Source organism: Zonotrichia leucophrys, chromosome 8 (assembly GCF_028769735.1).
Source record: "Zonotrichia leucophrys gambelii isolate GWCS_2022_RI chromosome 8, RI_Zleu_2.0, whole genome shotgun sequence".
Taxonomy (NCBI): Eukaryota; Metazoa; Chordata; class Aves; order Passeriformes; family Passerellidae; genus Zonotrichia; species Zonotrichia leucophrys.
In genome coordinates, this window is record NC_088178.1 from 13,584,178 (window position 1) to 13,598,425 (window position 14,248).

The 14,248-nt window shown below is 41.8% G+C and overlaps 1 protein-coding gene across 2 annotated transcripts in view; it reads right to left on the bottom strand.

The window, feature by feature from the left end:
* The window catches only part of TLCD4 (TLC domain containing 4), a 26,352-nt gene extending 15,333 nt beyond the window's left edge, over positions 1-11,019 (bottom strand). The window contains exons 1-3 of one of the 2 annotated variants that reach the window (XM_064719226.1): positions 10,870-11,019; positions 5,734-5,899; positions 1,140-1,229 (exon numbers count right to left, since the gene is read on the bottom strand). In XM_064719226.1, coding sequence (XP_064575296.1) covers positions 1,140-1,229; positions 5,734-5,888 — 245 coding nt within the window. In that variant the 5' untranslated portion in view covers positions 5,889-5,899; positions 10,870-11,019. Of the gene's footprint in view, positions 1-1,139; positions 1,230-5,733; positions 5,900-10,500; positions 10,718-10,869 lie in introns of those variants that run through there. The other variant, XM_064719228.1, reaches the window with a different exon arrangement.
* Positions 11,020-14,248: the final 3,229 nt, after the last annotated feature.

Here is a 14,248-nt window from a genome sequence, read left to right on the forward strand (position 1 = left end):
TGTCAGAATCCCAAATTATTCTCAATAAATGGAGAACTTAGGTCAGGCAGTCTGGAAGATTTTAGACTAAATTTTATCTCCTTGAATGGAAGGTGCAATGGAATTAATGAGCCCTGATATCTGCAGGCCAGTTTTGATGCAAGCAAGAGCCCAGAGTGACAAACAGGGAGTGACTTGAATAAGCAAATGGGAAGAACTATCTCTTTGGTGATTGCTAAGAAGGCATGTGTGGCAAATGAATTACACATGAAGATGCACGGGCAGATAGAACAAACAAAAGTCCATGCAACTGACTTTCTTCAAACTTCTTTGCAGATACAGAGTCATATAAAATGCCAATCAAACATCATACTTGAAAAACTGTAATGACTGTGAAGTGAACAGTCATAGGAAGGAGCCCTATGAAGCTACAATTTAATCCACTTATTTATGTCTTCTCCCTCTCCTTATCAGATCTCTACCACCTCCACATTTTCTACCATGTGATTCTCACCACTACAAAAACAATTTCTACATCATCTATGTTAGTCTCTAGTACATACAGAAAAAAGGAAAAGTTTTATGAGAAATCCTAGACCATCAAAAAATGTCACACACAACACTGATGTCTCCCTGGAGCTTACCAATGCTCCAGTCCCTGTTATGATCTACTGTATCTATTTTCAGGCATTACCTGACAGTAATACCACATGCTCTCTCCACTGAACCCAAACCCTTTGGAGGGTTCAATAGAGAACTTTCACACAGATACACGCTATCCAGACCAACTACAGCTTTTCAATTCAATTTCAAAATGATTACTCTAAATAGCAGAGTTTCAGTCATACTGACTTATAGTTACAGTTTATTCTTTAACAATTTAATGTTTTTTTAATTTTAATATTTAATATTTCAAATCAACTGCTTGTATTTTATCTATTCCACTTCACAGAGACACACTGAACTAAGACACTAATACTGACACAATAGTTATCAAATTTTCAAATAGTACAGACATAAAAATGAACACATCACAACTACATATTTTAATGGAAAATAAAACAATAATTTATTACTTAATACACTGCAGGATTCTTTTTTATTCTTCTCAGTTATGTTCTTTTATTGTGTAATCACAACATGCATGCAACACGCCTTACCAGAGATGGTCAGCATTAACAGCATCATCATACAATAAAATGTAAAGGCAAAACCCTCCAACCACCAAGGCATGGAATGTGGACACTGTCCTGAAAAAGAGATCACAGTCACAAGGAGGTACTGCCATTACAACTTCCCATGCTGTGCTTAAGGTAGGATGTATCCCAAGGCATTTTCAACTGCCTGCAGATACTTCTGTGGGAGACAATCATCTGTTCCCTATGCTACATCCAACCCCTTACAATGACAGGTGGGAAAAAACAGCCAAGAAGAAGGAGTCTATTAGACTGGAGTAGGATTGGTGATATTAGATACAAAGTGAGTATTAAAAGTAAGGGAGATCTAAGTTTTCTTCAAATTATCCCATATATTAATGAATCCTTAAAGACAGTATGACATCTAGCTCTCTAACAAATGTTTTTTGTATTGTCCCATTTGGTGGAAAATGTATATGCAATTTCATACTCAGATTAGCCCAGGAGTCCTGCAACAGCAGGTTTCTCCTTTCAGGCACCAAATTAAAAGACCCATAATAAGTCTAGTTTGGATTTGGAAGGTGGCATTAAATGAAAAATCCTAAGCTTCAGATAGAATTTCTAGTGCATTTGAAGTAGATTCTGGTTTTCAAAGAGAAAACTTATATAACTTGGTTGTAGCTGAGTACCCAAGGTATAATAGCTACAGGTTTATATCAATTAGCAGCTTTGTACTGGACAAGGGAAATATAAAATGAACATCACAGTAATCAAAGTTGCCTTGTCCCTACCTGGGTGCTAGACACATTTTTCCCCCAAAGACAACAGTCTCCAGTTTACAGGCTGCATGCACAGTGTAGATAAACTCTGCATGCTAACAAGCATGCACTTTTAGAGAAATATCTATTTACAGAAGCCCCAGCAGGGTTTCTGCCAGCACACAGGCCAGGGCCCCTCCTGCCCTTTCAGTCCACATGTATTCTTGGAAGGTAGAACAATGCAATGGGCATGGCTCCAAAATGTGTAACCTTCCTGCTCCAGCCATGGGTTTAACACAGCTATAAGCTGCACCTAATACTGTGTAGCTACTGTTGGCTTTCCCACTTTGCAAATGTAATTAGAAAGAAAAAAAATGATGTGAAAAAATGTCCATAGGGAATCACAGATACTTTTTGAAAGATGAGAACTAAGTTCAGTGCTGTGTAACTGAAAACACTTCACACCATATTCACTTCACACACATATTCACAGCACCAACATATACACACAAATGCACAGACACTGTTAGTTATCATTCCTGTCTTTGTACATATTGAATACATGTATTTGAAAGTCATTAATATTTTAGATGTCCTTAAGACATTCTCAGGAATCTAAGCTCTACCATGCAAGAGTTGAAGAAAATATGTGACTTCCTGCAGAAGATTTTGCAAAGAAAGGGGTTATAATCCCTAATCCATTTCCAAAAGTGGCATTATTATCTACTGGCAATAGAAGATTCCATAACTATTCATAAAAGAGACTGTATTTACAATTTGTTTCAAGAGTGTCACTGTGCTATTTTCAGCAGCTTTTTCAACAGTGTGCCAGAAAATGAATGGAGGTTAGTATATTATGATAGTCAAAAACTGGATGAGAACAATTAATAATCATTACAGCACAGGCTGCACTTCTGCTCTCTCTTTTTTGAGCAAAGAAAGAAAATTTAATTATCAGAATTGTAATGATAATTAATAGTTTAATTAAAAGGTCTACTCTTGTAACACTGGATTAAAAAAGATAGGAACTTTCCTTCTTTTTTAAAACAAAGCAGAACATGCAATATTAGTGTCTGAGAAATACCTGGAATTTTTGAACTTGAGGAGAGGATAATGCCACAAGAAGGAAAATTTATCCTAAAATATAGCTCATTAGTTTACAGTTGTAATTTGTTTTTGAAGAGGTCATTTACCTGAACTCTTCTGTTTAGAATACAAGTTATACACAAGTAGAACACTTGATGGGAGTGAAATAAAAGAAAAAACAAGAAAGAAAAGAAAAGGCAGCAGATTTCCTCCTTAACTCTGGACTTTGAAGCTTCTCCATAGGCAGGGCAGAAAAAGGGAAATAGTACAACAGTCCATTTTAATAAGGAATCTAGGTCAAGCTATCAAGCTCTGTATATTTCCTTGAAATCTTTTTCAAAGCTTGCATCCTGTAACTCCTCATTAAGCTGCAAACAAAAAAAGCTGCAATGCTAGGTTGCAGACTTGCTTTTTTATTATTGAATATATTTTTTTTTCATAACTACTTAATAGCAGTACAAGCATGTATTACAGAAGAGGGGACAAGAATATATGCACAACTTGAAGAGTTATACTACATCCATGACCAAATACAGTTTTTAACTCAATTTGAGTGTCCATATACTTCAGATGCCAGAAGCAATTACTTTATTGGTTCATAATTCTTGGAAGGTCAGAATGAACAAACTGACAGCATGGAAAATACAGCCAAGAGCTGCAGCTCAAATGCTTGATTACAAAGCTCTCCAAGCTGTAACAATATATTTTCAATGCTACAGCTCATTTCAGGCAGATGCCCTCTTCCAGACCCAGCTGAGCTGATAAAAATGCATAACCATCCTCTGTGCCAGTTTCCTTAGCACTGCCAACAGAATCATTTGTGTGTGCACTCCCTACACCAGTTCAATATAGGACAAAATAACAACCCTCTACTTTTAAATAATTTAAATGAAACCAACAGATTTTACTAGGACATAGTAACTGTTTCTACCTGCATAGCTCTCTGCAGAATAAATACATACTCATCTGCATTCTCTGAACTTGCAAGATACTCCTTGAGGCCTCTCTTCGTTTCGGTGAAACACTGGAGTGACAGGGCAGTCTGACAAACACTGTGTTTGGTTAGCAGAGCTGAAGTAACACAAGCACAGCTAGCCTTTCTTTCCCTTCGCGCCCTCCTCAGTTATAACATCCACAAGATGCTGATGAACCATGCTTTGTGCTTCATGCCTTCTAACTCCTGAGCTGGATGAAGCCCAGGACCACAACCCATCTGTGTGCTAACATCTACATCCTGCTATCAACCCCAAGGGAAAAAAATGTGCAAAGAGGTAAAAAAGGACACAGTATGGAGTACTGTATCAATTGAGCAGTTAAACACCTTATAACAAAGTAGCCCAGAGATTTGGAGCAGCTTATTTCCAGCACACTTGTGATGTGTAAAACAATTCATGTTATTATGCAAAGCACTACACCAGCGCAGCACTACCAGGCATGGGGTAAGTTCTCATAAAGCCTATTATGCAATTCAAAGGCCATTTGATGTGGCTTATAGACAATAGCTCAGCTTCACACGGGAACAGTTTAGTTTACTTTCCCTGTCTGCCTCTTATTGTTAATTGGAACAGAGAGGTAAACCTAAGCTGCACTGATACTGTGAACTGGCATCCTACACAGTTGTTCTGGCAGATAGGTAATTATTCAAAGATGGAACTGAAATCAAGATGGTGCCTTTAAGAACACTGCAAGCGGACATTTGCCAGATGGAAGGACAAGGCTATTTGAGTTGCTAATGCTGCCTAGAACAATGGAAACAACTTTAAAAGTATCCACCTGACACTAAACAGCATTGAGGAGGAAGAGAACTGCAACTAATGCATTTTGAGTGCAGTGACAACCATACAGTACACATTTTTGAGCTTTAAATTTGGGAAACATCTGAAAAATTATTTTAAAGTTGTAATAGGCAAAGGTGTACTGTACCTATTCATTTCAACTGGAGAACCTTGTGTACTATATATACCCTTGCAGAGTAGTATGTTGCAAATAAAACCTCTTTGATCACCCCATTTTCAATTACTATCTTATACTTCCCTTATGGCTTAAAAGACTCATGGGTCAAACAAGTTTCTAGAAGTCCTGTATCTGAGGGGACAAGTGAAATGCAGGTGGATCCATCCCACTGATTGAAATACTGAAACACAGACAGAGTGAGGAATGTTTTTGGACTGAGTTTCCACAACTCCTTCCTGCATGTGTACCCTGTGTCTGCTATAGCTTCCCCTTCCTCCTCCTGCAGTCTTCTTCCCTACAACACACATGAACCTGACTCTTTTCAATACTACACCCAAGTGTCATCAAATTCCTTGGAAAACCTTAACCAATATAAAACAGTTTGTAGCAGGTGAACAAACTGCTTTGCTCCCAAAAGCATGACCAGAGATACACTGGAATTTTGAATAAATTGCAATAGTTTTGATTTTCATACATGTTTGGAAAGGAATTTTTTATCTCTTCTCTTTACTAGAAGCATCACAGAGCATCTCTTCAGTTTATTACCTCTCACTAGTCACCGTTTTATCTTTGTACTGACTTTTACCTGGGCATCACTGTCTAACAAAGCATTAAATGTGCAAGTGTTAGCAATGCTATGTTTCCACAAAGGGGCCACAGCATTTCACATGCATTATTTGTCCAGTGTCTACAGCCTGCCCTCTGATCTTTACCTTTAACTAATAGGGTTTTCTTCAGCCTTACACACACACACACACAGGTGGTTCAAGTGTTCATTATTTCAGCTAAGTCTTTAACTGTTGCTGTTTTGAACACTTTACCTTGAATTCCATTCGATCTTCCTTTTTTGGCTGAGATTGTTAAAACCAGGTGTTATTCGTGTTGACACCCAAGAACTTACAACGTGGAACAGGAGCTGAAATACAGTGAAACTAGCAAGGGCAATGCCAATAGTCAGGTTGCTGAAGGAAGCCATTGTTCTTCAACCTGTGAAGAGAAGCAGAAGGTAATTTCACTCTATTCTCCATTTCTCTATTTTAAGCAAGCACAGAAAGTGTTTGTGACAGCAAACTTATCAACAGAAATATTATTCACTAAAAGTTTCTACTTTTTCAATGTCTCTACTTAAGCATTAACAGTATAAAAGTATGCCCAAACTTTTAGATACACAAGTTGCATTTTGGTTTTGTTTTGTTTTTTTTTTTTTTAACATTTGCATAGTATACATTTTTGTGGCCTAAAATTGCATGTATTTTATCTTCACAGAAAGAACAGTGATGACCACTGACCAGGCCACCTGCCAGCTCTGCAGCCTCCACTCCTGTCCCAAGAACCTCCAAAGTCAAAACTTGTTTCATTATTGCCAGATTGCCTGCTGCCAACAGGAGTTCAAAACGCAACAGTGCAATCAGATAAGCCCAGAAGAGAGGTTTTTGGGTCAGCCCAGAGAAGCAGTGGCCTTGCTGCAGCTCAGTTTGTGCACTTTGCAGGGACAGCAGCTCCCAATTCCCACTGTGCTCAGCCAAGAGCTTGTCCTTGGGACGGGCTGTGGGCCATTGGAGCTTTCCTCCTCCACAGAACTCCAACCTCCACACACCTCCACACTCAGTGGAAAGCCATCAGAGCTGCCCGGCTTTTCAATTGCTGGATGCTCAGCTATTTCATGAGGTCTGAATACCAAAACAATTCCAAACAGAACTGTCAGTCTCTAAATGCTTCAGTTGTTTTTCCTGAGTCGCCAGTATTTGCAACACAGAATGATATTTTCCCAGAAGCCACAAACCTCTGACATGCATCCCCAATTTGACAGTGAAGTGGTGTACACTCCAAGACTGGCAAAAGGTACAAACTCAAAAAATGTCAATTTATATTATGTTGAACTGGAAAGGGGGAAAAAAGTCAAATGGCTTCATTTCAAATATTTAAATAATTAATACCTATTAAAAACCTGCTGTCACTTATTTTAGTTTTACTTAAGAAAATATCTAAAAATAAAATTAAGACTTTGAGGACAGCATAATCTGATGTTACCACAGCAACCTAATGGTCAGCAGAGCGATACAATGACATAATGCATTTATGTCTACCTTTATTTCACGTGCATTACAGAACCAGTGAACACGCCTTAGATTTTTGAAATTGTATCTGCATTGCAGATAGTAAGAAACTTGAACTTGAGGAGGAAAAAACAGAGGATAAAGTCCACCATAATAACAAAATAATAACATTTTTTTAATTAAGTACAATATTCTCACTTTGGAATGTAAATGGTGAGTATATTGAAACATATAGATCAGAAAAAACATACTTTTATCTTCAAAGATTTAGAAGCAGAAGGTTCAATGGTCTCAAACTTTTCCCCCTCTACCTCCTTCTTTTCTATTTATTCTCCCAGAACTAAAGACAATAAAATTCCTCTGACTAGTGCCCACAGAGCTACAGGTATAAATACAGAATGCAGGACAAGTAAGAGCAGATTTGCTGAGTGAAACCTGCCTCTATCATGTAGATTTCAAGTGCTTATTTCAGAACAGCTTTAATTCTGTCCTAGGGACTCCACAATTCTTGGAACATATTTGATGTGCTCCTAGGGCCTATCTTCCTGCCCAGATGAACCCAAAAGGAACCCAGCTTGCAGACTCTGGGACAGTTATGCAACACAAATCACAGGGGGCGATTCAGTTCATAAATGCATTTTTAATCCAAACTAAAATTTATATGTACACACACTGCAGTGCATTGCATCGAACTAATTGATTCCAGGTATTTTCTGATGACCTGTTATAGTGCAGCAGCATATAAGTCCTGCATACTTTTTAACATTACTCTATCAAAACTTCCAATTTCAATTACAATCCTGAATATTCAGTATTCTCGCTCCTCCACATACTTCTCCATTTGCCTCCACTGATCAAGAACACACAAAACACAAACCAAACTTCATATCCTTTTCACATAGTGTAAAGTACCAGAGACAATGGGTGTTAAGCTCAACTTTCTAAAACCTTACCATTTGAAGGAATAAAGCAATTTAGTATCTACCAGTTTAAACCTACTGAAAAGTGCTGTATGGTGTCCAGTTCCAGATTCCAACCCAAGGACAAAGCTTTCTTATTACATTATCTCATTTGTAGCAACCAAGTCTTCTCTTGGACAACATAAGGAAAAAGAAATTATCAGTTGGTTTAATGAAGGAAGCCAAAATTCAGGTCAAGTACAATCTCTTCAGAAAAGCAGCAAAACCACTAAGCATTAACCACACCTACTTTATTCTTTTGACTAAAATACAGCAATTCCCATGATGCTACATTTTATTCATCTGCAGTGACTACACTTGTATCTCTGAGTTTCGAAGACACTGACATAATCTCTCGGACAAGAGAAAGCCATGTTTTGTTTTGTTTCCTTAGTACCAGAAGATTATATTAGGTTATATTAGGTAAGTAATGTTTCAGCTTTTGATAGGTGTTCATTTTAGTACAGATTAAGGAATTCAACAAACCTTGCAAACATCCCTTGAAAGAAATGCATTAGAGGACTAATCTTTCACCTAAGGAGCCTGTGGAGGGAACTCATTTTTAAAAAAGGTACTTGCATGCAAAGTGCATGACCTGACTTTCAGCAAGTGCAGAACCATGATGCCCATGAAGGAGAATGGGACAATGGTTTTAGAGAAGAAGAGAGGCAGACAAAAAATTAATCACTAAACCTCTGTGGTTGGTCTAACAGATGCTCAAGTTTTTCAAGCCTGATTTCATATATGCTTATCAAGATGCCATTTAAGTATAGTAAGTACCAAGTCCAGAATAATTTTATGCTTTAGCTCAGCAATTAATAGTGTCATATTCAATTCAAGGACCTGGTGTAAATACAGCATTTCACATGTGTTCAGCTATAAATATTGTCCCATATCTATAGGTTATTATTTTGTCATATCCCTAGGTTGCTTTCAACTGTATCTTGTTTAACATTAAAATTTACTGGGTCTTACCAGATTTTCTTTTTATTTACAAGAAAAATTATTCATGTTGCTGAACCTAAACAGCTTGTTGCATTGTGCTTGTTGACTTAAAACAAGCACAATTAGCTTCTAATTACAATTTTCCTTGACAAAGTCCAAAGTTAGTAAGCCAGGCAGCTTCAACTACACCGTGGGGTTTTTTTCCAAGTATCTTCTATTAGCTATCTTCTATTAGTACAGCAAAGTCTGATCAAGATACAGAACTTTGTGGATTATGTATGAACAGACACTCTATCACCTAAACTGCATAGTCATTGATTACTGTTCTGTCAGCTGATACAGGGTTTGAGCTAATGGGAGGCTGGCTGGGCAGGAGGTTTAGTGTAACCACTTTGTATGCAGGAAAAACAGTACAATATACAGCTTGGGTCTCCACCATTAGCATTTGCCTTGCTTACCCAAAATTACCCAAATAAACATTCGGTTAGACAGTAACTACATATGATCAGAACTTCACTCTTGTAGCTTTTCAATGGAGTCTTTAGGTAAATAAACATTACCAAACACTTGAAACTAACATTTTTTCGGCAAGGTACTGCTTACATGCCTAGTGTATTTCAAATTACTCCATTGACCCAGTAACTTTGAAAAGGTTAGTTTTTTTCATTATACTCCATAAGAGCTAAAAATATATTAGTTTTCATTTGCTATTAACGCGCAGTGGTTTTCCTGCAATTCTGTTTCTGCTTGAGATTTAGAAGAAAAAGCAATATCCATTCACCCCCAATACGATAACACTATGAACTCCTGGTAGAAACAAGTTGGAACTTAATGAAAGAGGATAAAGAGGATAAAGGAGCAGGAAAGTTATCAAGTGTTGTACCATCAAAAGCATTTAGCATTTATGTTCTCCTCCTCTTACTATTTCCACATCACCAAAATAAGAAATGCAACAGTATAGTGAGACGTGGTAAGAAGGTGCAGTGGAAGGTTTAAGGCTCACAGCCCTTACTTTCTTCGAGGCTGGATTTCCAGATGAGTTGGATCAATTTCCAAACAAGATTACACCGTAAAGCTGCTATTGATACCAGGACATCGCATGAAATACTGTGCTCTCCTGATCCGCTTAAAACTGAAAGCCAAATCCAATAGCTGTAAAACTTGTCAGAGCAATCTGCAGAGAGCAACACTGGACTACTGACTGTTCCCGCATTTTATAATAAGCCCAGTAACAAAAGCAGTGCTGGAGCTCTGATGTGCTCTTGGTTCTCAATGGTAGATCCTATTCGTCTGATATTTAGCTCAGTAAGCAGCGTTAAGGAGAAACACAACAAAATTCAAGCCACTCACAGTTAAGCCGTTCGCTTTTGTATTTAAGGCTATTCACACCCTAAACTCCACTCAGCTTTCTGCTCTTAGAACATCAAAGCAACCGGCAGATGAAGCATTCTTATAAAGACAGTGTACTCAGGATGAGGTGGCCGCTGCGATACCATTTACCCAATTTCCTCAAACCCCGCAGGCAGTCTGGAGCCGCAAAGCCCCCAGGAGGGAGCCCGCCCATACTCGGTGGGCGCGGAGAGCCCCGGGCTGCCCCCGAGGGACGCCTCCCCGAGCCGGGCATTACCTCGCGGTCCCGGTCACCCGCGGCGCCCGCCGTTCGCACCGGCCCCGAGCGGCCGCGGGGCAGGCGGGCAGGAGAGCACAGCGGCGGGCAGGAGAGCACAGCGGCGGGCAGGCAGCGGGCACCCTCCGCACTCGCTCCAGCCGCGGCGGCGGAGGAGGCGGCCCCGCGCAGCCCTGCGCTGTCAGCGCGCTCCGCGCCGCCGCCTGCGGCCCTCGGCCCCCGGGGCCGCCCCGCGCTGGGGGAGGGAGGGAGTGAGTGAGGGGCCGCTCCGCGCAGCCCCGCGGGGCGGGGGAAAGGGGCCGCACCGCCCCCGCCCCGCCAGCCCCGGCCTCTCAGCGCCCTACCGCCTTCCCTCCCCGCACACGGCACCTGGGATCGAGGTTACGGGGGCTGCGGCGCCGCCTCCTCCTCCTCCATGCCTTCCCCGCGTCGGGGACGGGACAGCCCTTCCCGGGCGCAGGATGCTCCGGCGGGGATCGGGTTACGGCAGCCGTAGCCTTAAAGGGGCCGAGCCGCCGCCGCCACCTGCCGCCGGGCTCCGCTCGCCGCCTCCGAGGGGCCGCGGCTTCCCCGGACCCTCCTCCCGCCCGCCCCGCGCTGAGGCCGCCGCCCCCTCTCCGCAGCCGCCCCCGGGAAGGGCCGCGCCGAGCGGGGCTCGGTGCCCCCGGCGATGGCCCGGGACCGGCCAGCGGCTCCTCGGCACGGCCCGAGCGCAGCCGCCGGGACGGCGCGCGGGCAGCACCGCCCGTGCCCACAGCGAGCCCCGCCGGTGGCACCCGAGCCCCTGCGAGCGGCCAGCGCGGGCGCCGGGGCCCTGAACGCCGCTGAACGTTCATGGTGTTTGTGCTGGGCCAGCATAAGGGCCGGTCAGACGTAGCACCTCACCTTCCAACAACATTTTAGTCACTGTGTCTTTCACTTGCACAGCCCGATTGTCTGTAATGTGTCATGGGAAAAATGCTGACGTGACCGTTCGTGCCCTGGGAATCCATTTATGCGCTCTTTGGAAGCACTGCACAGCACAGAGCCATGGGGAACACACCCATCGTAGAGAGAACAGGTATTGCCAATACTTGCCATTTACTAAGTTCAATGCTATGATTTATGACAACTTTTTTCTTTTATTTTACATTTTTGAGCTGTTGTGTTGAAAAACAGAAGCAATCTTACGCTGACAAAATTAAATATGATAGACGTAGTTTCACCAACTAGAAAATGTAATGGTCATGACTATTCCTCTTGACGTTCTTCTGCTATCATCCACATCCTAAACCACCTCAAATTTGCATTTCCATTAATGATTTCTGATTAATAAATTAAAAATTCTCTAACAAAATAATGATGAAGGTACTACTATACATCTCACCCTATAGTTTAGGCTGCAGCTGACAAGTCATCTACCCCACTACGTACACTGATCTCTCTTGCCAAACATCTCCCACAGCAGGAATGCTCTGGCCTGAACAGAAACTGATGTTGGCTTGCCTTAATGTGCCAATCTGGAAAATGCAGAAACCCAGGTGCTGATTAATGAGGCATTGAGCCATTCCTGCTGCAGAAGTGGGAACCTGTGGGAGGTGGGCAGGGCACACTGCCAGCAGCTCTAACTGTTTCCAGCCAGCTTGGCATAATCCATTGCTGGGCATGAACGAACGACCAGGTGTTTGTGTAAACATCAGAACTACTGAAGTTTGCTTTCCTGTGGACTTGTGTCTTATGCTGACCAGCTTTTGAATTGATTTTTGTTAACAAAATTTTATGAGATGTCCTCAGACAAGTGAAGAGGATCCCTGCTTCCGATCTCCTTCCCTTTCAAAAACAGATGGACAAATAAAGACAGCAATACCATATGAACATAGTATCAATACAATCATCTAATTTCTTAGTGAAATTAAGATTAAAACCTCATGTTTTACTCTATGTAATATCATTCTTGATATAAATAAATATTTCAACCTATTTTGTACTACATCTGCAATTTTTGGTGAATCAGAATAGCCACTAAATCCAAAGAACTCCATGGTAGGATCAGAAACCACTTTTAAGATCACATAAACCATAAAAATTCCAAGAGAATTTTTTCTTCATTAATTCACCTTCCAAAGAACAGCACTCACTTTTTGCTTAATACATTATCAGTGATTTCGACGTTTCTTTACATATAGCCTTTTCTCCTTTGAGTTGTAACAGCTGTGACACCAGTACTCCATATGGACAAGCAGGGATGACGGAGGACCTGCAGTGGCAGTAAAGGCACAAATGGTTGTCCTCAGGCCTGCAGGTAGTGGCAAGGACTCTTTCCTCTCATGGTTAAGAAGCAAAGGCCAAAGGTGCTGAACAACAAGCTCTGGCAGATTTAGCTGCTGTGTTTTGAAATGTGATTTTTCTCAACTCCTGAGGTCACAATCATTCTAAGAGAGTACAACAATGAATTTAGGTATTCATTTAACATGCCAGCCTGTGACCTGGAGTCTCCACTGTGAGAGTGTAGTAATACCTAATAGCAGAGTAAAATAGACACTTGAGAGTGGTAATGGCTTAAACTGAATGGGCAACTCTGCCAAAGACCACTTATCAGAGCTCTAAGCCTCAAAATGACCCATCACCATCATGCACTTACAGGTTAGGAAGCATCTAGAAGATAAACCAGACTCTCCCCAAGCCTCTGTATCAGGCCTGAGTAGCATACAGCCTACCAAAGAATTCCTCTGGCCCAGTGTGCTGTGTGGGTGAAGAAAACGAGTTTGTCCTGCCTCGCTGCTCTCTCCTTGGCCCGAGATCAGCACGTTGTTGGGCACGCAGCAGATCGTGACCAGGGGCAATGGCCTCTTTCAACAGCCCCATCCCATAACACGTGCTGGCCTGAGAGCTGCTGACTGTAAAGGTGAGAATGGTGATGCACTGAGGATTCCTGACTCTCTCCACATGAGCATGCAGCAGGGTACCTCTGCAAACCTTTGCAAACAAAACACTAGCTATGAGGAAGCATGAAGGCATTGCAGTAGAAGGGAGACCTGTACACATGGTTAGATATAGCTACCATATCTAGGTTGTCTTAGATTGGTTGTCTGTCCTCTTTTCCAACCAGAACTGTTTTCCAGGAGATTTTAAGGACTGTGTATGTCTAGGATTTTGAATTGTGTACATCTAGGGTTCTTGGTATCTAATAATCTCATCATGTTATTGCATACATGCAGCAGTCTCAACCTTGGATGTCCCATGTCCAGCAACCCCAGAGACCTCAGAGCAAATTCCACAGGCCCAGATTCTATAGGCAGTGTAATGCCAGCAAAACTAAGGGAGTGCTCTACCACTCCTGCAACTGCTGCATGAACAGACCACACAATTACTTTGGGCATTTCCAGCAAATCCTGTAAGTATAAGGCTTACTGTACTTGCATGATGCAACTGGAGCACCTTTTTCTGCATCAGAAATAGAGTAGCCAAAGGGTGGGATAAAGAGCCACCAGAGCAGTATCACAGCCCACTGTCTGCTGTACAGTGGCCACAGCCTGGCCTTCACAACTAATACACCTTTTCCTCCCTCCCTTGTGATGTGCAGCCATCACCTTCCAGCTGCTGCAAACAAAGCTGCCCCTGCTAAACAGCAACTACCAAGGACTTTCCTCTGTAACAGCTGCAGCTTCTGAAGTGAAGCTTCAGAACAGAAGGGAAGTACTGGCACTGGGCTGGCTAAGGTGAGCTGCACAACAGAGATTTAGCAACACAAGACAAAAAATAACAGTGT